General features: G+C 56.5%; 10 protein-coding genes across 10 annotated transcripts; 6 read left to right on the top strand and 4 right to left on the bottom strand.

Moving 5' to 3' along the window:
• Positions 1 to 16: 16 nt before the first annotated feature.
• BKCO1_900096 (mg2+ transporter) lies at positions 17 to 4,404 on the top strand (the record flags this gene model as incomplete). The annotated part of the gene is made up of 7 exons (XM_020279924.1): positions 17 to 1,387; positions 1,437 to 1,833; positions 2,204 to 2,301; positions 2,356 to 2,516; positions 2,566 to 3,058; positions 3,113 to 3,526; positions 3,652 to 4,404. The coding sequence occupies 7 exons, from the start codon at positions 17 to 19 to the stop codon at positions 4,402 to 4,404; spliced, it is 3,687 nt and encodes a 1,228-aa protein (XP_020133194.1).
• Positions 4,405 to 4,875: 471 nt separating this feature from the next.
• Positions 4,876 to 6,917, bottom strand: BKCO1_900095 (at hook domain-containing protein; the record flags this gene model as incomplete). The annotated part of the gene is made up of 3 exons (XM_020279923.1): positions 4,876 to 6,763; positions 6,815 to 6,854; positions 6,905 to 6,917. The coding sequence occupies 3 exons, from the start codon at positions 6,915 to 6,917 to the stop codon at positions 4,876 to 4,878; spliced, it is 1,941 nt and encodes a 646-aa protein (XP_020133197.1).
• Positions 6,918 to 7,344: 427 nt separating this feature from the next.
• On the top strand, positions 7,345 to 8,469 carry BKCO1_900094 (uncharacterized protein; the record flags this gene model as incomplete). Its single annotated transcript, XM_020279922.1, has 3 exons — positions 7,345 to 7,501; positions 7,553 to 8,165; positions 8,277 to 8,469. The coding sequence occupies 3 exons, from the start codon at positions 7,345 to 7,347 to the stop codon at positions 8,467 to 8,469; spliced, it is 963 nt and encodes a 320-aa protein (XP_020133196.1).
• Positions 8,470 to 9,768: 1,299 nt separating this feature from the next.
• On the bottom strand, positions 9,769 to 12,529 carry BKCO1_900093 (beta-glucosidase g; the record flags this gene model as incomplete). Its single annotated transcript, XM_020279921.1, has 4 exons — positions 9,769 to 11,677; positions 11,731 to 12,011; positions 12,150 to 12,265; positions 12,415 to 12,529. 4 exons carry the CDS (start codon positions 12,527 to 12,529, stop codon positions 9,769 to 9,771), a joined length of 2,421 nt encoding a protein of 806 aa, XP_020133191.1.
• Positions 12,530 to 13,759: 1,230 nt separating this feature from the next.
• BKCO1_900092 (uncharacterized protein) lies at positions 13,760 to 15,009 on the bottom strand (the record flags this gene model as incomplete). The annotated part of the gene is made up of 4 exons (XM_020279920.1): positions 13,760 to 14,270; positions 14,328 to 14,552; positions 14,702 to 14,770; positions 14,831 to 15,009. The coding sequence occupies 4 exons, from the start codon at positions 15,007 to 15,009 to the stop codon at positions 13,760 to 13,762; spliced, it is 984 nt and encodes a 327-aa protein (XP_020133190.1).
• Positions 15,010 to 16,571: 1,562 nt separating this feature from the next.
• Positions 16,572 to 18,442, bottom strand: BKCO1_900091 (kynurenine 3-monooxygenase; the record flags this gene model as incomplete). The annotated part of the gene is made up of 3 exons (XM_020279919.1): positions 16,572 to 17,825; positions 17,877 to 18,091; positions 18,334 to 18,442. 3 exons carry the CDS (start codon positions 18,440 to 18,442, stop codon positions 16,572 to 16,574), a joined length of 1,578 nt encoding a protein of 525 aa, XP_020133193.1.
• A 446-nt stretch (positions 18,443 to 18,888) lies between these two features.
• On the top strand, positions 18,889 to 20,326 carry BKCO1_900090 (methionine aminopeptidase; the record flags this gene model as incomplete). Its single annotated transcript, XM_020279918.1, has 4 exons — positions 18,889 to 19,029; positions 19,090 to 19,503; positions 19,593 to 20,139; positions 20,193 to 20,326. The coding sequence occupies 4 exons, from the start codon at positions 18,889 to 18,891 to the stop codon at positions 20,324 to 20,326; spliced, it is 1,236 nt and encodes a 411-aa protein (XP_020133192.1).
• A 637-nt stretch (positions 20,327 to 20,963) lies between these two features.
• Positions 20,964 to 21,802, top strand: BKCO1_900089 (er-derived vesicles protein erv14; the record flags this gene model as incomplete). The annotated part of the gene is made up of 5 exons (XM_020279916.1): positions 20,964 to 21,064; positions 21,202 to 21,357; positions 21,502 to 21,568; positions 21,649 to 21,710; positions 21,772 to 21,802. The coding sequence occupies 5 exons, from the start codon at positions 20,964 to 20,966 to the stop codon at positions 21,800 to 21,802; spliced, it is 417 nt and encodes a 138-aa protein (XP_020133110.1).
• A 665-nt stretch (positions 21,803 to 22,467) lies between these two features.
• On the top strand, positions 22,468 to 23,838 carry BKCO1_900088 (mrna splicing factor; the record flags this gene model as incomplete). The annotated part of the gene is made up of 1 exon (XM_020279915.1): positions 22,468 to 23,838. The coding sequence occupies one exon, from the start codon at positions 22,468 to 22,470 to the stop codon at positions 23,836 to 23,838; it is 1,371 nt and encodes a 456-aa protein (XP_020133111.1).
• Positions 23,839 to 26,074: 2,236 nt separating this feature from the next.
• Positions 26,075 to 27,868, top strand: BKCO1_900087 (uncharacterized protein; the record flags this gene model as incomplete). The annotated part of the gene is made up of 1 exon (XM_020279914.1): positions 26,075 to 27,868. The coding sequence occupies one exon, from the start codon at positions 26,075 to 26,077 to the stop codon at positions 27,866 to 27,868; it is 1,794 nt and encodes a 597-aa protein (XP_020133104.1).
• Positions 27,869 to 28,000: the final 132 nt, after the last annotated feature.

The raw sequence follows: 28,000 nt of genomic DNA, 5'->3' as shown, positions 1-28,000 counted from the left end.
GATAGACAGTGTTGACATGTCCCGCCGCCAGCCACCGTCGCCGCCTCGCTACAACACCAACTACCGCAGCAGCGCCTCGCGCGCCCCATACAGCCGCGACCATGGCGGCCGCCACGTCACGCGCACCCGGCCGGAACAGCGATTCGCAAGCACCGTCGACGCAACACCAGCCGAACCACCGCTCGCCTACTCCCCAGAACAGACGCGCTACGAGCAATACATCAACTCCAACAACATAACCCGCGGCGCCCCCCGCCGCCGCAACAGCGACTTCGACGTCGACATCGTCGGCCGCCTCCCCACCCCTCGCCGCCATGAACCCGAACCACCCTACTACCCGGAGCGCCATGCAGTGCCCATGGACTACGTCGCCCGCTACGACAACGACAACGACAACGACCCCTACCACCACGCCAGACCGCCGCGCCACGTGCCCCGCACTACCGGTACCACCACCACCACCACCACACGCCCTCGCCCCCGCCCACGCCGCGAAAGGTTAATCATCACCGCCCCCGCAACAACACAGCCTCCACCACCACCACTGCCGAAACCGCGCCCCCGCCCGGCCTCCGACTCCAGCTCCTCCTCCCACCGTGTGAGCCGTTATTCCCACCATCACCGCCACCAGCCCGCCGCCGCCACCGGCCGCGTCGCCGTGGAGGAGGAAGTGTTCGCCACTATCCCGGATGATGATGGCGACGACGATGACGACGATGACGATGACGATGACGACGCTTCCTCTGACGGCCGCCGCCGGCGGGGGCGGGGGCGGCAGTGGCGTGTCGAGCCTGTTGCGTATTCGGGCGCGGCGCCGGCGGCGGTGGCGGGGGAGGAGGTGGAAGTGGAAGAGCGGCTGGAAGAGGTGGAAGAGCTGCAGGGAGAGGGGGAAGGGGAGGACGAGGACGAGGACGAGGACGAGGACGAGATGGCTTTCCGGCCGATGCCGTCGGCGAGGCCTGGGTCGGGTAGGGGAGGAGGCTGGTTGGGGTACGAGGCGCTGCAGGGGATGCGGTATGGTGACTTTGCGTTGAGTGAGCGGAGTAAGGACGTTTTTGGGGTGCTTGCGGTGGGGGGGTTGGGGGAAGGGGGAGATGGGGAAGAGGAGGATGGGGTGGGGAGTGATGAGGGGGAGGGAGAGGGTGGAGAGGGTGCGAAGGGGGTGGGAGTGACGAATGCGAATGGGAGATTGGTGTCGCATGAGGTGAGGTATAGAGTGTTGTTCTCGCGGTGGGCAGAGAATGGGAGTGGTGGGGAGGATCCGGTGGCGGAGTTGGTGGTTGGATCGACGGACAAGGGGGTGGGGGCAGCACGGGGGATGGCCAAGTGCGGATTGTTTGAGTGGGTGCATGTCAAGCAAGATGTGATGAATTTCGAAACTTTCGCGGTGAGTGGAAACAAAGTAGTGATGCGGCAAAACAGCTAACAGTGCAAAGCGGCGTGTAGGGTCGGCAAGCAGGCTTGACCAGGGAGAGAAGAAATATGCCTCCAAAGTGCTGAGAGGCATCTCCAGACAGTTCGAGAAGCCATTGCTAACGCAGGACGGCATGCAAGGGAGGTGGATGATACCCAATTTCAACCAGGAGTTTGGCGATGCTGCCGACGCCCCCAGCGTTGTTTTCATCTGCTTCCCGTTCTTCACGCTTGAGAAGTACGGACCACCCAGCCTCCCGGAGAACTCCAAAGCGCACCCTAAGAGGACGTTGCTGCAAACGCTGTTCTCGTCAGCAACCCGGGCGCAAGACTTTCAGCAAGCCGTGGCCCAGCTCCCGAACACGCCCAATGACCACCTTTTCCACGTGCGTCAGCTTTGGGCTTTCATCGTCGATGATAGTGAGTTATGCATCTCTTTGTTTTTCCGGAGCTCGTTCGGAGGCCCAATGTCTACCTGGTCAGGCCAGAGTTCCCAATCCATTTCGCATACTTCGACTCTACCAGGCCTATGCACTAGTTCTTTGAAAGAAGAGCCGTTGTCCTCGAAGGCTTGGATGGTTGCGGGGAGTTACGACGCTTTATATTCAGGATTTCTTTTCAAACATCTTAGCACGTTGCCAGAAATGACAACTACCATGCTATCAATAACACAAGCCCCCCGTATCTTTACTTATCTTCTTTCCTTTTGCAGAATTCATAGTTACCTGCTCGAGCGAAAGTCCAGCTTCAATTACCAACGATTCGGTCATCATTACCTCACAACCTTCAGTGGCTGATGCAGGGAAAACGGCGCCGAAGTATATCGAGGTGTCTGATGAGTGTATGAACATATGGCTTCTTCCGCTAGAAAAGTGCAAGACGTGGTTTGTAAGTCACACCATGCCGTAGTTGATTGTGCCTGTGTCTAATTAGGTGTTGCAGATGTTACAATCCAACTTCTTCGACACCATGGATGACTACGAAATTGAAGCGGGCTTCACATACACTGTTGTCCTCGAGGATGTAGTGGTGACCGAAAGCGATTGGCCGAAGGTTTACGAAAAGGCACAGCGGAGGACGGTCCGCATTTCCATTCGTAGAGGGTACGTCCAGGCTGCATGCTTGTATGGACTCGACTCACAAACTGTCCAGTGCCGGCGAATTCTCGCTGAGGATGCCCACGATTGCCGCTGGAGTTGAATTTGACGATGACACCGATACTCTAATCTCCGAACCAATGACCGAGCCAGCGGACTTTCCCGACTCTGAACTCACGAAAGCCCAATTCCATGTCTTTACCTGGCTGGCTAGCCCCAAAAACGGCGAAGATGGCTCTATAGGTGCGGTTCGCTTGGCTAAAGCGCTGGAAGAGGTTCAGAAACTCCTTCTCAAAGAGAGCCATCCCGTTGATCGAAAGGGATACAGATCAACTTTCATTGAGGGGAAACGGAACAAGCCTTCGTATCAATCTGTCAGAGACGCCTTGGAAGCGCTTTCCACTCCTACAAAAGAAGCGCAGTATTGGAAGAGAACGGTGACTGGTTTCGTCAAGGACTTTGTGGACATTTTCCACTTTTACCTCCCACTGGATTGTCAAGCTCCGGCGGCAGCCTGCTTCTGGGCTGCGCTTCGCCGCATGCTCGATGTAAGAACCATATCGGTCCCTGACAGGGATATTATAGCAACTAACGGCGAGCAGAAGCCTATCCCACAAGATGAGATTTCTCAATCTGAAGAACTCGGCAGAATCGCGAGCTACGCCAAACGCTTGAGAGATTTGTCGAAAAGCATATCTGGTCTCGAAGTTCCCCTTCCATCGAAAACTAATCCTCCAGACAAATTCGTCGTGGCCTGGATCCACACATGTCTTGCAGTCTGTCACTGGGACCCCTCCGACATGTCGGCATTGAGCCATCATCTTGAGTGCGCAGAACGTGAGATGACCAATGGCTTGCCAAACTTCCTGCGCAGCTTTCAAGATCTTCCGCTGGAGAAAAAAGCCGCGGCCATGCCTTTAGGACTATTGAGCCTGATTACACAAGAGCTGCTCATGGATTGCACTGGCACTCGGCCTGATGTGTTCACCTCATACAGAGACTACTACTACCAGCTGGTACGTTTTGGCCCCTCCCCAGTTCCCATGTGCTCACTCTCAGCCCGTTCCCCGCTTCTCCCTCGCACATCTTCTCTCCACTCCATAAAGCGCAACCCCAATCCTGACACCAACCAACCCAACAGAAACACCGCATCGACGACGACCCGCTCAACCGCGCCCACCAAAAAAGCATCAACGCCTTCAAACAAGAAATCGAAGCCATCACCGCCATCCTCAACCAACAACTCACCGTCCTCAACGACTTCCGCGCCGCCCTCACCCAACGCCTCGACCACGCAACCACCACCACCCCAACCACCGCCATCGCCATCCCCCCCACCATCCTCGACGCCGCCGCCTCCACCACCGACGCCAAGCTCCGCGGCTTCGCCGGCATGCGGCGCTCGGCCGAGGCCCTGCGCCTCGCCAGCCTCGACCAGATCGACTCCAACAAGGACCGCCAGGAGGCCGCCGTCTACGCCTTCACCGTCGTCACCGTCGTCTTCCTGCCGCTGTCCTTCGTCTCCGGCTTCCTCGGCATGAACACCGCCGACGTCCGCGACATGCCGTACCGCCAGTGGGTCTTTTGGGCCGCCGGGTTGCCGCTGACGCTGGTCATCGGCGTGTTGGGCTTGTGGGGCGCGGGCGAGTTGGGGAATGCGTGGGGGTGGGTTGTGAGGGGTGGGAGGGGGCGGAGTGGTGGTCATCGTGGTGGTGGCGGTGGTGGTGGGAGGGAGGTTGCGAGACCGGTGGCTTATGAGGAGAGGGTGAGCGTGGCGGGGTGGAGAGATGATGATGATGATGATGATCGTTATGGAGATGAGGAGGCGGTTGCTCCTAGGAGGGCGGTACGGGGCGGGCTGATCAAGAGAAGGACGATGACTTCGAGGAGGTAGGAGGGTGGGGGAGGACTATGAGGGGTTGTCGGAAAGAAGGAAGAATGACTGAGGTTTTCAGTACGCAATTGATGTAGCGTTTGGACTGGTTGAGTATGCTCTCGAGTAATCAATTTCAAGCCTTTTCCGAACAGAATCGCTGCCACCTTCCAAGTGTATTTTTGCTTCTCCAAGTGTCTACTACCTCAAAACGCTTCTGGGCGTTTGGCAAGAAATATTCGATACAATTTGGCATGATGTTGGAATTTATCCTGAACCGAATCATTCAATCGGAAGCCGATTTGAAGTAAATATGTGCCCAGAATCCTACAAAACGTCGACACCACTGTACCGTGGGCGGGAACTCCACATCAGTTTTATACTGCTAACGCCATCTCAATCCAACAAATGAGGGTATACAGCTAAAAGCGCCTTCCATCATGAAACCCAAACACTCAATCCCATGTGTGACGACGATAAAGCAAAAGCAAATCATGACCGCCCCTCAATCACCGTCGCCGCCTTCTCTAAGAAGCCATTGAAGTCCTTCACCCTATCCAGCAAGCCACCTCGAGGACCAGCTCCACTAACACCACTACTAAGAGCGTCTTCAATCTCCCACAATGTGTCAACCTCCGGTCCCTCGTCCTGCCGGCCCTCACGCACAGCCTTCTCTCTACCCCGCTGCACGGCGGTCTCGATCCCGTACAGCGCATCGCTCAGCTCCTCGTCGTGCCGCCTCTTCGCTTCGGCCTGCATGTGCGCCTGACGCACCGCGTCCATCCGCAGCGCGGTCTGCTCGCGCTCCCTGCGGACGCCCAAAAACTCCGAGCGCAACGCAACCTTCTCCTTCATCGCAGCCTTGAGCCGAGAGCGGAGAGCCTCGCCGGCATCGACCGCCTCGGTGAGCTCGAAGAGGCGGTCGGTCAGCTCCGTGGAGAAAGCTTCGACAATGCTGGAGCGGCGCTTGAGTTCGGCACGACGGGCCTTATCGGATGTGCCTGCTTCGGCGGCTTGTCGAATGAGGGAGTCATTCATACGGGCGGTGAGCTCGGAGGTGACCTGCGCGAGGATATCAACGGCATTGACTGTAGGCAGACGCGTATTGGCCACAGCGGAGGGGGTGGGAAGTTCAAGCTCGTCGATCACGGAGGCGTCGTCGGTAGGTTTACGAGGCGCCGATATGCGGTAGACAGTAACGGGAACGCGGGGACCTCTTTCAGCAGCGGTGGTTCTCCGACGAGCCCGTTTCTGTGCCGGGGCAGCTGAACCTGGTTGCGGCTTGCGTGTTCTCGAGGCCGCTGGTGTAGATTTGGATCCTGGCGGTCTGCCACGAGGCCTTGGTTGAGGCGGGATGTTGCTCGTTGCAATTTCAGGTGTTGAGTCTTGGGACACAGTTTCGTCTCCAGAAGAAGCAGCTGTCTGCTCAGACTCTGTATCTTCTTCCTCGATACGCTCAAGTTGCTGACGAGAAGCGACTGGAGATAGCTCATCTGCAGAGAGATCGTCCTCGTACGCCTCGTCCATGGTTAAATCTTCGTGAACTCTCTCCGTTTGTGAACTTCTGCGGGTAGATCTCTTTCCAGCAGTACTGGATGGCTCAGCAACAGTGCTGTCGGGATCTTCAATAGACTTCCGTGGTCGGCCAGCACGTTTAACAACAGGAACAGGGCTGGGCTCGTCCTGGCTCACGAACAATCTAGGACTCGATGTCGCCCCAACGTTGCCAACGTTTTTCAAAGAGCTCAGAGGTCTACGTCCCGATGACAGCGTGTGGTCCACGTCGTTATCCTCCAACTCGTCCTCTGCATCCGCTGTAATAGCTAAGGGAGTCGCATGAACTATTCCGCTTGTTCTCCTTGCCGATCCTGCTTGCGCTTTCCTTGCGGATGTTTGATACTCGTCGTCGTTTTGCTCCAGCTCATCTTCCTGGCTTTCTGGGACTTGCTGGACAACACTTGGCCTCTTTCTCTTTCCTATGATAGATGGAGTAACAAATGTCTGCTCATTTGATTGGCTCGGCGTTCTCGAACGTCGCTGTGTCCTTCCACTGGCTCGAGCTGAGGAACTGCCCGGTGCGGCAGCCGGTGGTTGTTCCTTGGGTGTCTTACGGGCGGATATCTTCGGCGGCAGCGGAGCTGGAGATTTTCGCGATGAACGCTGTGCAGATAGCGCATTCGACGTACGGCGCGATGAATTGGAGGCGGGAGTTTTGCGAGTTGAGCGTCGCGCAGGTAGAGGATCTGCCTTGGACGCAGGGGTGCGACGTGACGAGGGCTGAGGAGGCGACGGTTTCGGGGTTCGGCGCGAAGAAGGTTGTGCTGGAAGAGGTGCGGCGCCGAAAGTGAAACCAAAGTTGCCCACGGACAGGCCGCTTGTGCTGCTGGCTGTGAGCGGGGGCGCACCGGCGGCGGGAGAGGATGCGGCTTACCCAGCGCCGCGCTGGCGCATGCGACGTCGTTCTTCACGGTCTGCAATCGCTCAGTCAGACACGAAACCCTTGGCGAGTCGGATGGCTTACCGTTTGGCGGCATGGCGACGAGAACAGCTGATGTTGTGGAGATCAAGGCGCGCTCTGGGAGACGCGTCGAGGGTGACGCGCCGTTTGGACATGTCGGGGAAAGACGCTCCGATGCCAAGGCCGCTTTCTGTTCCGCTCCACCCCCATTGTTCTCTCCGCTCCGCGCTAAGCCCTCGCCAGAAAGGGATCCAAAGGAGCAAACGAGGCAGCTCAGAATGAGCAGGGATGCACTTGTGTAAATTATGACATAAGTAGGCTGGGCAGATCTCGCACGTGGTGTGCGGTAGATCGACCCGGCGACGTCATGGTGTCGCGGGGATGATCAGCCCTCCGCCGCTTTCTGCTCCGGCTTTCTCAACACAAGTCGGCCCGCATCTTTTCTCCACCACGACTGTTCCACACCACTTCTGCCGTTTCTACTACCAGACACCTCGATCACCATGGCCGACTACACCAAGTACATCCTCAAAGTCACCGCTGGCCCGGACTATGATCCAAAGAACCACTCCGAAGTGCGTGTAAACACCGCCGACTCTGTCCAAATCTCCACCGAGCACCTCGACGCCAAGGTCTGGGTCCGCGTGAAGGACTACCGCGGTAAGCCCCTTGAATTTAACCTTGTACTCGCGTACGCTGACCTAGCCCAAGGCCTGCCCCATGGCTCCCCTGCGACATCGCCCTACTTCGAACACGCGAACCACACAGGCGATCGCTACGGCATAGCATACTCTTTCCGCCTCAAGAAGGATATCACTGGAGACAAACTGGTCTTCGGCAATGACTTCGATCACCCCATCCGCGATCGCCTACCATGGGGCTTCAGTACTGCCTTCAACTGGGTCAAAGGATGGGTTGACGCAACCATGGAAGGCGACGCATACGCCGATGAGCCGTACCTCTACTCTCCCATCCTGAGCTCCATGAACATACTTCAAGTTGGTGGCAAGGGCCAAAGCATCGACGACGTTGCAGAAGGCGCGGGCGAGAAAACCGGCGAGGGCGACCAAGCCGCCACAATATTCGTTGAAGGCGCCCAGTCAGACGGCCAGGAAGTGCGCGAAAAATCTGGCATGCCCGCCAACAACACGCAGAGGAAGAGACACTACCAGCAACTACAGCCCAGGCAAGACTTTGTCTTCGAAAAAGACCGCGCCTACGCTTGTGATTTTTTCAACGGCTATCTAGACTTCAACGAGTTTTCGCTGAAGCTCCCCATCCTCACCATCCCTGTGATCAAGTACTGGGACGGTCAGCCCCTTCGGTATGCCCAAGCACTGTTTTCTAGTATTTGTTTCTGCGTCCAAAACACATCCGCTTGTTCGGTCTTTTGCTCCAACAGTTTATCTGACTGACATAGAACGCACACTCTTAGATATGTCCTGAGAAACCTTGAGACTAAAGAAGTCTACTTCGTCATCCTATTCTCCCTGGTTCCTGTCGAACAAGTTGACGCCGAGACCGCCGGTGAGACCGCGGGCTCGAAGCAGGAAGAACCGGACAAGGTTCCAAATGACAAGGGCAGCGAGCAGAACCAAACCAAGTCTTCGAACGATGATCTCGACTAAATATCGGCTGCTCGATGCCCATACAGTGGGTATGAGAGACTTTTGGCCCTTTCTCAGTTTGTCTTATCAGAGATATTGCACCCTGTTCCTGGGGGTAGTTGGGGTACTTCGTCTGGATATTCTTCTACACTTCTACGCCTCCTATCAGAAACCCGGCTATGTACTCCAGCTACCCATGCAGATAGGGTGGCATGCTTCACGGGACAAGGACGAAGTCTTCTGTACCCACTGTGACCTCGATCTAAGACAGGATCCGGCATACTCAGGAGCGGTCTTACAAGCAAAGCGAAAAGAAGACCCATCGAAGAAAGCTACGAGTACCTTACGACCCTGTGCATCAACTGCGGATGGTCGAAAGCATGCGGGGCGCCCGCGTACTCTGGACAGAAAATACCTAACGAAGATCGCAATCACCCCCGCTCCCCACTTCAGCAAACCACATACCTCTTGTTTGGACAGACATTTCTGCGGGCGTTTGTATGACAAGAGCTTGCCCCGAACCGATGCGAAAACAGCGAAGACACTAGATAGAACAGAAGAGACTGGACTTGATTTCGGTAGCACAGATAGAGTGCGACACAGACAGCGACGACGTGGAAGAATGGGGAGATACCTGCCATAAAAACGATCAATGAGATTTACAGTATGCAAGCAACCCACATTGGAAAACGACTCCTTTCCTAGATCGCTTGGTGGCCGATAGACAGACGTAGAATAAAATCGAAATGCATAGCGAGCAACTGTTCTGCTTTCACACAATATCTTCGTCCAGGAGCTAATCAGTGACTAACATCACGAGGGAAGAAGGGAACGAGGAGTGGCATGTCACTGGCACAGTGCGTGACTAAAGAAATTGACCTACGGCAATCCCTTTTGTAGGTAGTTGGAGCAAGTATGCCGACGTATACGTAGGCTAAACGACCATCCTCCATGAGTTGAAGCAGATATTCAAATGTAGATACGAGGATTGAAACTATACGATATGCGTCCAGATATGAATTCCCCTAACCATGTAGGTGGATCAATTTCTTTCGTCGGCCACTGTGCTGGTAAGTACCGTACGTACGGCTCGAGACAGGTTTCGTAAGAATGAGAAATTACACAATTAGCTATGCTACCTGGCCGGCATACAAAGAGGAGATATACAAATACACCCATCATCCCACATCGTTCATGAAGAATCATCATCATCATCAACCTTCCTTTCCATCCTCCCCCTTCCCCCCTCCCCCCTTTTTTTTAAAAATCCATTTCCTTTTCTCTACTATCCTCTCAACCAACCAACTTCCCTTCCCCCCTTCACAACGGCAACGTCGCACTCAACGTCCTACTCAAAACATCGAACCCGACCTGCACCTCGATCGCGCCCGCGGGCACGCGCCACTGCTGCGCCCCGACGTCCCAGTAGCTGACGTCGCGGCGGCGCAGCTCGAAGGCGACGGCGCGGCTCTCGCCGGGCTCGAGCCACACGCGGTCGAAGCCGCGCAGCTGCCACTGGGGGGTGCCCGCGGGCGCGCCCGCGCCGAGCAGGTTGGCGTAGAGCTGGGGCACGGCGGCGCCGGCGACGGCGCCCGTGTTGGCGACGGTGACGGTGGCGACGGAGACGGTGGCCCAGAGGTCGGCGTTGCCGCCGGGGATGGTGGCGGCGGTGGCGGAGGGGGTGGTGCCGGCGATGGGGGAGGAGGAGGAGGAGGAGTTGGAGGAGGAGACGGCGAGGTCGGAGACGGAAAAGGTGGTGTAGGAGAGGCCGTGGCCGAAGGGGTAGAGGATGTTGGCGGTGGTGTTGGAGGCGATGTAGTACTTGTAGTCGATCATGTTGCCCTCGGTGAAGTCGGCCTGCCACGCGTCCGGGTCGGTGGTCTCGACGAGCGCCGTGGAGTTGACGAGCGTCTTGGGGAAGACGGCGTCGGAGACGGGGATCGTGTAGGGCAGGTGGCCCGACGGGTTGACGGCGCCGTAGAGCACGTCGACGAGCGAGTTGCCCGCCTCTTGGCCGGGGAAGTGCGCCTCGACGATGGCCGTGACGTTGGGGTTGGACGCGAAGGGGAAGAGCGTGGGTCCCGTACCGTAGTGGACCACGATTGTGTTGTTACAGCTGGCGGCGACAGTGTTGACGACGCCCGTGCCGTTATAGGCTGGGTAGAGGCTCTCCCGGTCGTAGCCCTCGGTTGCCCAGGACTTGATGAAGACGATGCAGACGTCGGGGGTGGGGAAGATGGTGCTGATACCGTAGTTGGTGATGGCCTCGTTCTCGAGAACGTACTGCAGGAAAGAGCCGTCTTCCTTGGCCTTGGCCTTGATGGCCTCGAGAGGGGTGACCAGGTAAGGGAAGCGGCCAGTTCCGCTACCGCCGCCAGAAGCGAGGACGCCGTACTCCGCATCATTTGGCTTGAAGGGGCTGCCGCCGACGAGGGAGTAAAGGCCCTCAGCGTACTCGCCAGCCGCGTTACCGAACACAGCAATGTTCTTGGGAGCGTTCAGGGGAAGAGCGCCGTTGGTGTTCTTGAGCAAGACTGTGCCATTGGCAGCAGACTCGCGGATGAATTGTGCGGTCTCGTCGCTGCGGAGGTCGACTACCTCGTCTTCCGTGCCGACCTGGAAGTCGTAGAGCCAAGTGGATGCAGCTTTGCCGTTGAGGGTGGCCGAATAAGCATCGACTTTGGGGAAATCCTGGTCCTGACCAAGGTGAAAGTAAGGAGTGAGGACTCTGAGAATCATGTCGTCTATTCTGCTTTCCGGGATGGTGCCGTTGTTGACAGCAAGAGTCGCGTTCTCGCCCCAATACGATGGAGTCGGGGTAGTGAAGGCGATACCACCAGGCATGTTCATGTCCAGGCCGGACTCAATGGTGGCAACGCCAGAGTGAACCGCGCCCCAGTCAGACATGACAAAGCCCTGGAAGTTGAGCTCTGTCTTCAGAAGTCCGTTCAGGGCCTTGGAGTTCTGGCAGCCGTAGGAGCCGTTTAGGCGGTTATAGCTGCACATGATGGAAGCGGTTCCAGCATGTACTGCATCGGCGAAGGGCCAAAGGTAGCTCTCGTGCATGGTCTTGTCATCAATGTTGGACGAGAGAGACTCGATCGTTGTGCCATCAGCAGCTGTGCTCGGGTTGCGCTGGGTGTCTTGCTCATTGCCGATAAAATGCTTCGTAGTGGCCTGCACACCGGCATCTTGGATACCAACAACGCTCTCTGCAACGCCGATTCCACTAATAAACAGGTCAGTTTGTCTGCTGAGCCAGAAACAGTGAAGACGAATTACCTCAAATATGCGTCAGGCGAGAATCCCTCCCAGTTGCGGCCGCCATAGGGATCTCTACCCAAAGGGCCTACAACCGGCGTCAGGGCAATTTGGGAGCCCTTGGCCTTGAATTCTTTGCCCATGTAGTTGCTACGCTTGTAGAAGGTTTCCCGATCCCATGTTGATGCTACATTCACACCAGCAGGGTAAACGTTGGCGTAAACTGCCTGCCTGATGGCCAAAGGACCATCCTGGAGACACAAGCCGGTAAAGTTGAGCCGTGCAACCGGCGCGATCATACCCTATAACCAGTCAGTAATAGTTATTGGGGACTGGGATTGCACCATCATCCCCGAGTCAAGCCGTTTGCGGGCGGGCTCCAACGGCATTATCGGCACATTTGCAGATTCGTGTGGTGCGGAATCGGATAAGAGACTTACAGCACATGGGCCAGTAGTACCAGTGACCAAGGAGACCTTCTCTTCCAGAGTCAGCTCGGCAAGGAAGTCCTTCGCCTTGTCGAATGCGTCTTCCCAGCCTACACCAGTCGCATTTGCTGTGAAGGGTCAGTAGGTGTTACTGTCTTGCATACTTCACTTGGCAACAACAAATGGTAATACCAAAATGGATATTGATAACTGGAAGAAAGAAACTGTCGTGCTAGAAGACGGAACGGAAGTAGCTGGAAGACAGAAGAAGACTCACGTGAAGGCAAGACGGCCTGGCTGGTGGTATACAAAGAGTGATCCCAGGCAGATGCCGGAGACACCAGAGAAGCGGCAACGCCGAGCAGAGCCAGAAAGTTAATCGCGGAGGCCATGGCGAAGGTTGGTGATCAGCTTGACGAGCCTCAACTGTGCGGACGAGGCCAGCCGTTATATACGAAATCCAGCCCATGCTACCTCCGCGAGAACGGCTCCGAGTCGTACCTCCTCACGACATCGGAAGGCGACCATAGCGCCGGCAGATCAACGGCAACACACAGAAGCCACATTCCTGGATGCAGCAACGCCCGCCGAGCTGGATCGCGTGCACATGCCGGTGCCGGCGAGAGCATGGTGTGCAGGAAACCCTCTATGGGCATGTCCGCCAGCCAAGGACGGGTAGAGTGCTTGGCGAGCGCCATGTGACGAGGGACGGTGAAGAAATTTGCGGGAGAAGCACGGGCCGAGGTGGTGAAGGCGTGTGAATGCGGCCCGGGAGCACCGCGGCGCAGCGTGGGCATACCCTGTTCGGGCTAGGCCCCCGCATTTAGTCTCTTGGAATCTGGAGAACAGGGGGAGATGATGGAGAAACGACCAGGGTGATTTGCCGACATAAACCCCACACGGCGGCTCCAGAACGGTGAAAGCCGAGCGCTCACGTTGTTGACTGGCGAATCGTCAGTCCACGACCACCCTAGCGTCTCCCCACGCCGACTCGCCACGGTTCAGGCCGCCGAGGAGTCGCGGCTCAGCGACAGTTCACTTGCCCGGTGCGTGCAGAGAAGTGAGGATTCTTGGGATTGCTTGTCAGTGTTTAGGCTGCTCTGCCGCTCGGTAGGCAATCTCACCCTCCACAAGCCGACGCTTGTTCCCGGACGCCTACGGCTCGGACGCACCCCAGAATCGTCGCCTATGGCAGCCCAACTACCCGGAACCTGTTCGCGGGGTGCCGAAGTGTCGCCAGATGGTGTGCATGCTGTCGTCAGTGCGCTCTCCAGATGTCACCCTCCAGCCCGCACATGGACGCGGGTCGCCTGAGCCGTGCGGTCATTGGTAGAAACTTCGGATTTATTGACGCCGCTCTCTATTCGGGATATGCCTTTGCCGAAAAACTGCTCCGACCTCTACTGCCGCACACAAGTTGCCCACCATGTAATCCTTCGGCGCTCGGGGTAAGTTGAACCACCATGCCCGTTGGGGCTAAGGAAACCCGCTGAGGTCTCTTGCTCCGACATAATGGCGCATCAGCTGGTACTGATGGTGAGCCTTTCACGGAACAGCCCAGGCCAGGCCAGAAGCCGAAGTTCTTTCGCCCCACACTTCTCCAGGTCGCCCCCGACCTTTCCTTAGAACACGGCCAGCGCGCTGCAGTAGCTCACGGAGCTGTCCCTGGGGCTGACGCAGTCACTGCTTCTTTCGTACCGGACGAACCGGAACTTTCCCTTTTCCCCGTCGAGAGACAGTGTTTCGATCGCCGCCATGACCACCCCAATGGGGTGTCTCCCGCAGACGGTGTTTCCCGTCTCCTCGAGAACGTCGAGGAACTGCTGGTGCTGCTTCGTCTCCACAGCATCCATGCAGTACCCGTCTACGGTCGCAATGCTTTCATAGATGGCCGGGCTTGAGAGTATTTTCTCAGAAGGACTCAGCATGCGGGCTTCTCCTGGCGCCTTCTCGTAGTACGTGTACTGGAATCGGGCTCCCCAGTGACAGAAGTCAGAAGAGATGATGAACACCGACGTCGGATCTGCAAGGTACGGCGCTAGGATCTGGCCGAACTGGCGCTCTGCTGCGGCTGAAGTGGCGCCGACGAGGATGGGCACAAGGGGCGGAAACTCGGAGGGGCCGGGGAATTGCCTACGCGTCGTGGCAGCTGAGCAACAAGCCTCTGGCAAGACTCTGCTAGAAACTTACCGAGAAAGCATCTTGTAGATGTAAGGAAGATGCATCTCGAGACTATGCTCGTTCTCATCTCGATCCTGCCGCATGGTATCGAACTTCCCCTTCTTACGCAGCTCGGCAACGGTTTCCTTGTCGATCTGCAGGTCGCCCAATGGCGTCTCATAGGCGTCACATTGGGTGAGGGCGCAGCCGCTGAGGTAGTAGTGGTGGGATGGGCCGAGGAGAAAGACTCGCTTCCTGTGTCGCGTGAGCCACTCGTACTATACAAGACCTTGTGGTCCAGCACTCGTGTTCGCAGTGCGCGTGTGCTATGGGTGATGTGACCTTTGAATCCAGGCCAGGGGCCGCGATTACATATTTGCGAGCACTGGCTTGGGTGAACTTACGCTTGAGAGAGATCCAGAGCCTTGTAGGCCCATGCGGCTGCAGGCCCAGAATAAGCGTATCCAGCATGCCTACAGATCCCACATGAGCCACGCCGTTATTCACCTTGAAACTGCCATTTCTCAACCTACGGCGCAATTATCGCCCTCGCGCCGGAGGAAGGAATGTCGATCGAGTCATTCTGCGAACCAGGACGGATGCCGGGGGTACAGGCGGGCACAGCGTCCAGCCACTGATCAAGCTGGGCCGAGAGTTCACCCTTGTTCGCGGAGTACCAGGAGCCGGCGTGGCTAGCGTCGCGGATAGACATTCTGCGGTCAGGTTGCTGATCGGGCGAGAGCCTTCGCGGACGACGAAAGCAAGCTAGCTTCCTGACGAGGTTGAGAATGTTGGGCTGTCAGAGCAGATCAACGTAAAGCACGGGGAAAGGTTTGATGAAGTCACGGCGGTGGTGGAGAGGGCGGAAGTTTCATGCAAATGCGAGAAGAATTTATTCGAAAACCCAGGCACAAGAACCGTGGTTGGTAGGAAGGTTGACAGATGTTGGACCCGATGCGGGACGGGAGCCGGCGGGAGTGGTGGGACCTGGTGGCATCAGCCTGGAGCCCCGCGCATCGGCAGTCGGCGTTTGGCTGCGCGTTTCATCACGTCACTGACGCGCTTTTCGCGTTCGCGCACGCGCCTTGAGTGCTCCTCTCTGCCTATGCCTCAGCCTCACTTCCCGTACCCTTCCCGCCCACCTCGCCTCAGCCTCGCCGCTATCTCCACGCAAACATACTTCCGCCATCGTTCCAATTGCACATATATCGAATCCAGCATCCTCGACATGTCCGTCAAGCGCAAGCGCTCCGACTCCACCTCCTCGCCGGCCTCGACTTCCAGCCTCTTCTCGCGATCTTCCGTGAGCCCATCTCCTCCATCCCAGCATCCCAGCAACACCATGCAGCTGGACGTCCCCACCCAGGCCTATCCATCACCTGCTCATTCATGGGTGTGGCAGCCACGGAGCGAGGCCAGCAATGACAGCGGACGGACCATGAAGCGATTCCGAGACAATAGGCCCGACGAGCGCCTCATCCACGGTACAGTGCCGCAGCACCCTCCACATAGCACTCGGTTTGCAGCGCTAACAGTTTCTCGATAGAATCCACATTAAGGAGGCTGTACAGCGCACAGCGCGAGCAACCGCACGCCTCCCCTATCTCATCCCAGGACCCTGCAACTGCTACTGCTGCTACCGCGCCCCTATCCCACCAGCCCGCCGTGCAGAAATCCACTCTCCATAAGTTCTGGAATATCTCTCAAGCGCCGTCGCAGCCGCCCGCGACCTCGTTACTAGCTGCGTCATCGTTGCCAGCTGCGTCTAATGGTGCTCAGGGCGCGCGGTGTGAGGACTGCGATGCCAACCTCGTGCCTGAAGACTGCATGGACATGGACGTGGACGGCCGCGGGCCGCAGCAGCAGTTTGCATGTAACAACTGCAAGCGAGCGGTCTGTGGGACGTGCTCCATATTTCGCGATGTGAGAAGTTGCCTTAATTGTGCTATGACATGAGCATGCTTGCCGTTGTGGAGTTTGAGTTGTATATTTTTCATGTATAAAATTCGGATTGTTAGTAACCAGCTGTTACGAACGGCGTTCTGAGAGCATTCTGGGACCTTTGCAGAGGTCCTAGCATTAAAGCGTGTAAGGATTGGACAGCAAATACTTCGGATATTATTGCGTCTTTGAATATTTTCATGACTATCGATTCTAGTTCAAGATGGCGATGCATAGCTGAGGGAAGGACGCATGTGATGAATGGCACTGCCTCGACCTCTAGATATATCGTACAGTCTCCGCGTCACAATGACTTCGTACCTTTGACATGATTTAAACGAACTTCCTAGCGCTCTCCTTTATCGTTCTTCCCAGCCAAATGGCGGCGTTCTTCGAGCCGTCATCGACCCTGTTCATCTTCCACGCCAGCCACGCGACCCAGCCCACCGTGCCAACCAGCATGCCCGACATCCCCGCCAGCAGCACCTTGCCCTGCTTCTCCACCACTTTCTCCACCACCGAGTACCGCTCGTTTCCGAAGCTGACCCGTGAGTACTGCGTCGCGATGCCCGAGCCGGGGAACCACACGCTCAACCACTCCTCAACCGCCTTTCGCAGGCGGTAAACCGGCGACTTGACGTCCGACCGCATCTCTTGGTAATTCCTGAGCGCGAGGTCGTTGATGGAGTGCGCGTCCGGGCGGCGGAAGCGCGAGTACTCCTCCAGCGCCCTGGCGCGCTGCTTCGCGCGCTCTGCCGCGTCGCCGCTGACCAGCACGTACTGGCTGTCCTCGACCTTGGACGTCGCGGGCGCGGGCGGCACGAAGCGGTCGAGCCAGTCGTACAGCGTCCGCACGTCTTCGAGACCCGCGTTCATCCCCTGGCCGTAGAACGGGACCATCGCGTGCGCCGCGTCGCCGACGATGACGGCTGAGCTGCCGACGTGGTATGGCGCGCATTTGATGCTGATGAGCGGCAGGTGCGGGTTCTCGAGGTACTGGCGTTGCAGGTCTTCCGCTGAGATGAGCTCCGGGACGACGCCGGGGAAGTGTGCTTGGAAGAAGGGCACCAGCCGGTTCCGAGGGTCGGCGTTGATTTCGGCGATGCGGTCGGCCGGGAGGAAGAGGGTCGATGTGAAAGACTTGTCGAGCGAGGGGATGGCAATGAACATGAACGAACCGCCAGGCCAGATGTGTAGGTGGTTGGGGGATATTTTGAAGCCGCCATGTTTGGAGGTGTTGGACGAGTCCGGTTTGATGTGAAATTCACACCAGAGGGTGTCAATGTATTCTTGGGTATAGTCCATGCGTGTAAACTTCATCATGTGGTAGCGAACAGCAGAATGGGCGCCATCAGCGCCAATCATGAAGTCAAACTTGATCTCGATTTCCCTGTAACCTGACGCTGTTGTTGGACCCTGGAAAGGATTTGATTGGTCTTTCTTGGTCATATCTTCGAACCAGGCGGTGTTGTTCTTGAAGTCTGCACCAACGAGCTTGTGGTTGAAGAGCAGTTTCACGTTGGGCATGTCCTCAAGCTCATCCAGGAGGCGCTTGTTCAGGTTGTGGCGGTCTACTGCCAATATGGCCTGCAAAATGATTCAGCTATAGCTAAGGGACTGGCTCGATTGTAAACTCACTCGGCCATGTATATCATACGCTTGCGATTCCTCGTAGTTCTCTCCGTTCTTGCTGCCATGGATCATGCGTCCATGCATGGGAATGGTTTCACTCAAGACAGAGTCAATCAACCCAGAGCGGTTGAGCAGCCGCATGGAATTGATGCCACGCTCGGAAAGAGCAAGGTTGATGGATTTTGTGAAGTTGAGCGGTGTTGTGGACGGATCCCGTAAATCTGCACATTTTCGTAGTAAGAATCACTGGATGATGAGTGAAGGTAGAGAGAAAGGGCCCATGTCTCGGTGGACTGTACAGGTGCAGCGAACATGACTCGAGCGGCTGAAAATTCATGACGCGCCACCTTCTCGACAAAGCGGCTGCGCGAGGAAGAGCAAGCTGAACGGATTGCAAAGCACAGGTATGATGGAGGGCACACGGAACAATAAACCAATAGCATCAGTAGGAAAGAAAGCGTACCTCCTCTCAGCTCATAGACCTCCACTTCGTCTCCTCTCTGGGCCGCATAAAGAGCGGCGAGGGCGCCGACAGGGCCCGCTCCGACGACCACTGTTCGCTGGACGACCATGATGCCGTAGTGCAGTGCGTCAGAAAAGAGGTCGGCGGCAAGAGAAAATATGCGTCACCTGAGAAATGAGGTGATGAGGTAAGGGAAAGTTGGATGACTACTATTCCGGACGACCGCGGCTAAATGATCCCAAGGGTCTAGTTATTAATGGTTGCCCCTGCCTGCCCAGCTGTCACAAACAAAGGTGGCAACCTTTTTGCTGTTGTGCTCGCCCCACGCGTGCTAGCGGGATCGGCGTCAGCGAACGCGCCAATGCCGATCGCGTCCAGAAATTCAACGCCGTTTTTGTGCTACTCCGCCTCAACTCCGCTGAAAGTCGCGCGCTCTGCCACTCTTTGTGCAGCACATGCGACCACATAAATAGCCTGCTGCCCACACAGATACCACCAGCTTCCTCAGGCGGCTCGTCCTTCAACATCTCCACTCGACCGAGTCCTTTCACAACCATGGCCACCGAACTTGCAACCCCGCGCAAGTGCCTGGGAACCGACTGCAAGGAAGACGCCAGCGCGCTGCAATGTCCCACTTGCCAGAAGATCGGGAAGGAGTCTTACTTCTGCTCGCAAGATTGCTTCAAGAAGAACTGGGTATACAGCAAACAACTTCTAACGCGACATCGAACTGCCCCGCTGACCGCGACGCGACAGAGTGAGCACAAGGCACTACACAAAGCCGCCGGCGCAACCTCAAGTAACCCTCTCCGTAACATCTTTCCGCCGAAGGTTATCTCACAGCCCGACCCAGAAACCGGCCACTACAACCCCTTCCCTTCCTTCTCCTTCACCGGCGATCTTCGGCCCGTCTACCCTCTGTCGCCCCGCAGAGAGGTGCCCAAGACTATTCCTTACCCCGACTACGCGAAGGATGGTATTCCCAGGAGCGAGCAGATTTTTGTCAACAGACACAAGATCAAGGTTCTCGACGCGAAGGAGATCGAGGGTATGAGGAAGGTGTGCCGCCTGGCCAGAGAAGTGCTGGATGAGGCCGCCAGGGCAGCAGTGCCTGGCGTTACAACGGATTATATCGACGAGGTCGTGCACAAGGCCTGCGTCGCGCGCAACGTAGGTTCTAAAAGCGGGAGCATGCTGGCGCCTGCCAGTGGGGTCGCAGTGTGAACTGGTGGAAAGAAGTAATCGCTGACCGTCCACAGTCTTACCCATCCCCTCTTAACTACTGCCACTTCCCGAAGTCCGTTTGCACTTCTCTCAACGAGATCATTTGCCACGGAATTCCCGATCAGCGTGTCTTGCAGGATGGCGATATCCTCAATATCGACGTCACGCTCTACCACGAAGGCTTCCACGGCGATATCAACGAAACATACTACATTGGCGAAAAGGCGCTCGCCGACGCGGACTCTATTCGCGTCGTCGAAACAGCACGCGACACGCTAGAAGAGTCCATCAAGATTGTGAAGCCGGGCATGCTGTTCCGTGACCCCGGAAACGTCATCGAGAAGCTGGCCAAGCAGAGAAATTGCAGTGTAATCAAGACGTACTGTGGCCATGGCATCAACCAGCTGTTCCACTGCCCGCCCAACGTCCCTCACTATGCCAAGAACAAGGCCGTCGGCACGGCCAAGCCTGGAATGTGCTTCACTATTGAGCCCATGATCGCACTGGGAACCCACAGGGACAAGACCTGGCCGGACGACTGGACCAGCGCTACGCAGGACGGCAAGAGGACAGCACAGTTTGGTAGGATGCATTGCAGCATTATCTTCATTCACGACATGCTAATAGATTTACAGAGCATACTCTGCTTGTCACTGAAGATGGCGTGGAGGTCCTGACGGCAAGACTACCGGATTCGCCGGGCGGTCCTGTTCCGATACCGGGGATCACGGATGGAGCTACGAAGGAGGAGGCTACTAACGGAGCTTGAGCAGCGGCATAAACTGGGTTGGATGGGGTGCGGTGTTGCATACAGAGCGGCATGGGGGAGCGATGTACTTAGCGGGGTGGTGTTGTGCGCTTAGATACCTTTTGAAGTATTAGACGCGCTTAGCCGCGTCGGCATGCCGAAGGATAGTTGTGTTGCATAATGTGCATCGGGAGCTGTGGAGTGGATAGACTCGGGACGGCGCAGTAGTTTGGCTCGTGACAGGTGCCAATGCGTCTGTGCGGAGCTTGATGCGTGCCTTGGAAGGCAGCGGATGCCAGCAGCACCAGACTGGCTTCGTTTCGTCATCGCCAAACTGCTGTTCGGCCTCCTCGAGACAGCAAGTCCATTACGACTGCATTATTCTTCCGCATCGCATTATTTTCTTGCACGGTGCTGTATCAAGTCCCCAGCTTCTGGAGCTCGAACCGATAGCCCACCGCCTACGACTCGCGCACTTAGGCAGATAACGTCTTCGCGTCCTCCCCCGCCAACCGACAACCAGCAAGCAAATCTCGACGACGCAACTCTGCCCGGCCACCTCGTCGAACCACCAAAGCCCGACGCTGTCGCACAAGCACCGTCCATCTCCTCATCGCACACCTCCACCTAGAATTTTCGTGGTCCAAGGCTTTTCAAGATGTCTGGCGAGGCGTGGCTCTACCTCCTCGCTGTCCTCATAAATGCGGTCAACCTCTTCCTCCAGGTCTTCTTCACTATCATGTACTCTGATCTCGAATGGTACGCATCATTTCCCTACGCTCTTCGCGCAGCTCGCTCTGCTGGGGCGCCTTCCCCAAGCGCATTACGCGCGCTCCTAAGCAGGAAATCGGCGCCTCGCGGATGACAATGAGCACTGCTGACACGACCGGCCACAGCGATTACATCAACCCTATCGATCTCTGCAACCGCCTGAACACCTACATTATCCCCGAAGCCGCTGTCCATGGATTCCTGACGTTCCTCTTCCTCATAAACGGTTACTGGATTGCTCTGATCCTCAACCTGCCCCTCCTGGCATGGAACGCGAAGAAGTGAGTGCCACTCGACACCTCAATGGCTTCGGGAGAAAGACATTGCCCACAATGTTGGAATTGCGATTGCGCGGGCGGATACGTGGCCAAGCGATTGGACTGCCCACTCAGGTTGGAGAACAGATGGCTGACTACGACTGGCAGGATCCTTGAGAACCAGCACCTCTTAGATGCGACCGAAATTTTCAGGAAGCTGAACGTACACAAGAAGGTATGGGATTGCTCTCCTGGCGTCTTGCGCGCCAACCGATGCGCTCAAAATGGACACGCGTGCATTAACACACTGGACAGGAATCCTTCATCAAGCTCGGTTTCCACCTGGTCATGTTCTTCTTCTACCTCTACAGCATGATGTAAGTGCTCTGCAGCTCCGGACACTCTGGAAAATCTCTGATTCTAACATTCACCTAACAGCGTGGCCCTCATCCGCGATGAGACGCACTGAATCCGGTCCAAGGCTGAAAAGCGCATACAGCGTGGCTCCTCATGGGCGAAGGGCAAGCCTTCGCCAGGCGCGAGTACGCCTCGAATCCGCTTGCCTTTGCGGCAACGTGCCCTATGAATCAAGAAAGCATGAGTAGTAACGTCTGGGATGAGTGGATGGATGCATGAATGATATGAGATGGGCAAGGTGGGACGCGCCTTTAGGCATGTGCTCCCCTTGGCTCCTGATGCCCGCCTGGCGGGTTTGTCGAGCGTAAGGCTGTATTCATAGCCCCAGCAGAGACGACGAGTGACAGGATAGCTCTGCGATTAATGTCGAGCAGCGGAAACGACTTTTAAATGTTACCTCAATTCAGAATTCCACGTTCGTTTCTGCCGCCTTCTTCCGTGAGGCCCATGCCGCTGGCCGGCGAGAGCGCGCAATCTGTGACCAGACAAACAATGATGATGTTCGACACAAGAATCTAGGCACGTCCCATTGCGCAAGCACCTCGAGCTTTCCCTCTACTGTTTTGCAGACCGTGCTAGCTTAGGCTTGAGCTGGAGTGCTGAGTCAGCGTAAGACCCTGACTCGCTCAACGTCACCGCCTACGAGCTGCGACTGAAAGTCCATCCTACCGCTGCACTTGCGACTATCCTCGACTTTATCCCAGCAGGCCCCACACCATGGCGAATAACACGAAGGGTCGCGTGCCCACCGGCTTTGCCGACGAGATCATCATCAGCGAAGCATCCTTCCGTTCCGCGCACCGAGCGCGCGAGGCAGCGACCGAGCCAGCGAGCAAAAAGCGCAAGAGAGAAGAAAAGGGCAACTCCAGCATTGTGTACGGCAAGGGCGCATACAAGGGACCATGGGCAAGATACCAGATCGAGCGCCCAGACGCCGCATCAGACGAGGACGGCTCGGATGTGGAGATCGTGTACGAGGAGGATGAGATCGAAGAGCAGCCGGCGGCGCCGCCAACGAAAGACGGGACAGCGTACGAGCTCGAGGATGCAGCGGAGGAGAAGACCGTCTTCCACGGATCGCAAGAGTTCGACTACCAAGGGCGGACGTACATGCATGTGCCGCAGGACCTGGGCATCAACCTGCGCGGCGAGATCAGCGACCTCAAAAACTACATCCCCAAGAAGTGCATCCACACCTGGAAACACCATACCAAGGCCATCAACGCGCTGCGTTTCTTCCCCGACTCCGGTCACCTGCTGCTCTCGGCATCTGCGGATAACACGGTCAAGATTTGGGATGTCTATCACAACCGCGAGCTGTTGCGGAGCTACATGGGACACAACAAGTCGGTCAACGACATTTGCTTCAACAACGATGGCACGCAGTTCCTGTCCGCCTCGTACGACCGTCAGATGAAGCTGTGGGATACGGAGACGGGCAAATGCGTGTCCAAGTTCTCGACGGGCAAGACGCCGCACGTCATCCGCTTCAACCCCGATCCCGCGCTCAACCACGAGTTCGTGGCGGGCATGGCGGACAAGAAGATTGTGCAGTTCGACACGCGGACGCAGCAGATGGTGCAGGAGTACGACCACCACCTGGGGCCGGTCAACACCATCACCTTCTGCGACGAGAACCGGCGGTTCATCACGACGTCGGACGACAAGTCGCTGCGGGCGTGGGAGTACGGGATCCCGGTGCCGATCAAGTTCATCGCGGAGCCGTACATGTACCCGATGGTGCGCAGCGCGCCGCACCCGTCGGGCAAGTACGTGGCGCTCCAGTCGTCGGACAACCAGATCGTCGTGTACGCGTGCACCGACCGCTTCCGGCAGAACCGCAAGAAGTCGTTCCGCGGGCACAACAACGCGGGCTACGCCATCGACGTGGCCATCTCGCCCGACGGCCAGTTCGTGTCGTCGGGCGACAGCGGCGGCTTCGTCACCTTCTGGGACTGGAAGACGTGCAAGATGTACCACAAGATCCAGGCGAGCGAGGCGCCCATCATCAGCACCCTGTGGCATCCGAGAGAGACGAGCAAGGTCGTCACGGGCGATCTGAACGGCGCCATCATGTTCTGGGATTGATTAATCTTTCTTTTTTTTTCTTTCTTGTTTTCTTCGTACTCCCAGCGCAAGCGTTGGCAAAAATCGAGCGTGTTATTGCGCCGTCGAGGGTAGTTGCAAGAGGTGTGAAGGTAGAAATGGGAGAGGGGAAAAGCGATAGTGATACCAAAGGGAAAAATGACATCTTCACAACGAGTTGAGACAACACGGCGACGAAAGGTGGTGATACCCATCCCCGAGTCAGGACAAGGCATCCATTCCCTACTTGCTCCCTGTATGTACATACATGCATACCAAGGATCGTACGTATGAGACAAGCAGACAGACAGACAGACAGACAGCGAGCAGCAATGTCGAACAACAGAAACGGGGGATCAACGTTCCCACCCTCCAGAGAGAAACAACTTCGAACGCAGCGGAGCTGGACGGAACTGCCCAAAGGAGAGACGCCGACCGAGGGAGAGGGGGATGATGCACACACACGCAGCGGCAACGGGGAATATGTATGTAATTTTAAGTCGCACCAAAACATAACATATCGCCGGGGCAAGGCGGGCAAGGCAAACAGGCGCACGCGCGCGTAGATGTGCAGCGTGTGAGACGAGGCGCCCAGCCCGCCGGGCGGAGTTGCCTTTCTAAGTGCGTGTGGGTTTTTGTGGGGATCGTATGTAGGTAGACGGCGGGCGGGACGACGATGATGCTCCTGACGATGATGATGATGATGATGAATGATGAATGATGGGCGGTGCGGGCGCGGACCTGAAATGTGACGTTGTTTGGGTATAGTGTTCGTAACGTGGTGGTAGTAAGTAGTCCGTAGAGGGGGAAACCATTGTCATTGGTGGTGCTCGGAATACTTTCCCCCGCGCTTTTTTTTGGGGGGGCCGGCGGGGGTGGATTTGATTGTCCATTTCACATGTGATCGGGATCTTCGCCTTCTCTTCTTGGCTCTGTTGCTTGTTGTTCCTGTTTTCTTACAACCCTTGTTACGGTCACAGGGATGAGGTGACTTTTTCCCCCTGGCGCGCGCCGAACTATGATGGATGATGATGATGGGGAAAAAGCAAAGAGCGGGAGATGCGAGGGGGGACGAGCCGGATGGACAGACTGGGGAAAGGGAAGGCCCGCCGGTCTGCCGGATGAGGTAAACCGACTGTGCTGCGCTGCTTCGTCGGCTATGCAGGGGCGCCCGGGATGGTGGTGTCAGTTTCTGTGTAGCGGCTGGATAGGGCTACATACGACTCACGTCGCTGCTGCCTGCTCTCACTTCCCCTGGCTGCCAGTATTGTTTTTTTTTTTTTGGCGATTCTGTGAAGAGTGGTGGAGAACTGCAATCAGACACGGGCAGATGTGGAGTAGGCTACGGCGGTGCAGGTATGTGAGCCACTGTGAACGGAGATTCGATGATGAGCGGACATGCTTTCAGCTTGCTTGTCTACTCGATTGGTGGTGCGAAATGGAGGGGGAAAGGCGTCCAACTGACTTTCGTGGGATCAGATACGCATGCATATCGTTCACAAGCGCGCATTGGGTCATGCCAAGCTCGTTGGGAAGAAGAGTGCAAAGCATCGTGTATGTCATGGATGTAGAGCTGAAAGGGTACTGGGCCTCGATCTCGGGGATAGCGTAAGTGAGAGCTTCTCCCATCACTCGAAGAGTTCAACTCTCGAGCTCAAATTGAAGGCGAGAACATATGGTTGATTCAATTTCGTTTTCCTTAAGCCAATAGTCGTGTCAGAATAGTTAGCCTCATTTCCACGACCAGGCCTTTGGTATTTGAGGGTATATCGAGGCTACTATGTCTGACTTTGCTTTCGACAGGTCTTGTTGTTGGAAGAAGGAGCAGCCGTCTTGATATGGAGGTCATGGATTTTTTTGATTTTTTTTTTGGTGTACATCCACGTCCGGACGTATGCTTCCAGTCAACAAGTGGATTCGGTTTTCGAATTGAGATCAGGGTCCCGCAGGACTAGTTGACTACACGTGAACTAGACTTCTAAATCAGGGACAGGATCCTACACGCCCAGCGGGTGCTGGTGCGGCGCGCTCTCACTTTTGCCTACAAATTTTTCCCGCCATGTGAAACCGCACAATAGGAACAGACACAATAGCGACCCTCCCAGCCACCAACTGTCACCTGCTTAAGAGAAACCACTTCTGCCTCCCATCCCTCCAACCGTTCCGACACTGCTTTCATCTCTTCTTCACTGATCCATCCATCTCATTCCAGTCCTCCTCACTCCACACAGCGTTTACCATGTCTGTCAGACAGAAATTCTCCCGTCGTGCTGACACGCCCCAACTCAAGGCTACCGACCCCAAAGTCCTCACTCAAGCCCTTGAGGGCGCCCAACAGCGTTATGACGCCTTCATCAAGACTGGCGAATCCACTCACTATTCCTGGAACTGGCCGACCGGCTGTATCGTATGGTCGCACGGTCACAACGGCTTCACTTTGCCGAGCGGCTTCAAGCTCAGCATGCGCGACAAAATTGTCTCGGGCGTCCAGGATTTCCTGAAGTCATACCAGACGAAGGACCATGACCACTATGCCTTCTGCGAATATCTCAGCATGTGGGACATCTCAAGCCTCTGTTCGGGAGAGAAGTTCTTCCGCTTTCCTGAATTCGGATCCGTATTCTGCGTCCAGCTGGCCTCCGAGTTCAGGCCGCATGTTGTGAAAATCGGTCTGCTCCAAGGCGAACTGGCTGTCTACCTTCGGCGCGATATCTGCATCCCATTCTCTCAGTTCGTCGAGACTCTTCGTCAAGCCGGGCCTCGCTTCGCCGCAAGCTACGACACGCAGCTTAGGTTTTGGGAGGCTCGAGTCTCCGTGGGGAAGGAGAAGTTCAATTACTCTGGACTTCCGTATGAGCTGAGGTGGCAGATTCTCGAGAAACTTGGAGAGGACAAGGATCTCTGGCCGTTCCTGTGGAGCAAAGACCGAAGGTGTCGATACACTAACCAAGAGGACGTGCGCAGGTATGGCTCTATGGCCCTTGCTCCCGAGCAGTTTTTGTACGCGATGCCTGGTGTTGGCGTCTTCGAAGCAAGGTCTTCGGACCAGGACATGTTGTTCAAAATGTCCATCCGCCGCAACACTCTCTGCTTCGATAGGCCCGGCCATCTAATCCGCTTCCTGGACCAAGTCGTCGAGAAACAGATGCGCGAAATCCGCAACATCCACTTGAACTTCAGCCATGATGATTTCCTGAGCCTCTTTGGAGCCAACATCCAGCCTGGTAACCGTCACGGAAAGCTCACCAAGGTGCTGAAGACTCTGGGGCAGCTGAGCCTGGAGAACCTCTGGATTGAGCCCAAGGTGTCCACAAACATGGTCATTGAGAACTACTTCACCACGCCTCAGGTCTTTGGCTGCCACAGCAAGGCCGTGCAGTACATTTGCGGGTTGGTCACTCGCAACCTCCAGAACGCCAAGAAGCTTCGGCTTTGCGGCTTCCACGTCCGTCCCAGCTGGCAAAAGCATCTGGACGACATGTTCTTCGACGCAAAGCGCGCCGAGTTCGTGTCCGACCGCTTCTACGCCTCGAAGGCTCCCGAGCCGCCGCATGCCGAGGACGAAGACGACGGTGGCGTCCCGGTTTCAGAGAAGCGTCGCCAGCCCAATGAGGTGATCGCCCGTGCCGGACCGCCCGTGCCTTACGACGCCGCCATCGACCTTCCTCCGATCGACGTGGACAAGCTGGGCCCCCTGTGGCCCTGCGAGTGCCATGACCGCTGCCGCCCAGACCACTTCAACAACCGCGACCCGCCGAAGAAGGAGAAGGTCACTAGAAAGAACAAACCACGGGAGGCGGGAGGACCGGAAGCGGAGTCGGGTATCTTGGGCGAGATGATCCAGGTCAATGATGCGCTGCCAATGGGTCTGGTTCAGGACGTGATCAACGCCAGGAAAGTTCAAGACGCGGTCAACGCTTGGACTAATGGTGAAGACTATCATGACCAAGAGGACGGTGGGGATGACTCGAACGATGAGGACGACGCGCTGAGCTTGACTCCAGATGATGGCGCGGACTGGGTGATTGAGTAGATGCGGCCGCCGAGTTCCTTCGCGGTCGATTCAGCGGACATTTCTGCATTGATTTGGGATTCCTGGATACAAATTGGATGGGGTGAACAGCGAAGGCGGTGTCCTTCTCAGGAACGGTACGAAGCAGGATGT

Source organism: Diplodia corticola (assembly GCF_001883845.1).
Source record: "Diplodia corticola strain CBS 112549 chromosome Unknown scaffold9, whole genome shotgun sequence".
Taxonomy (NCBI): Eukaryota; Fungi; Ascomycota; class Dothideomycetes; order Botryosphaeriales; family Botryosphaeriaceae; genus Diplodia; species Diplodia corticola.
This window is presented reverse-complemented; position numbering and strand designations above follow the sequence as displayed.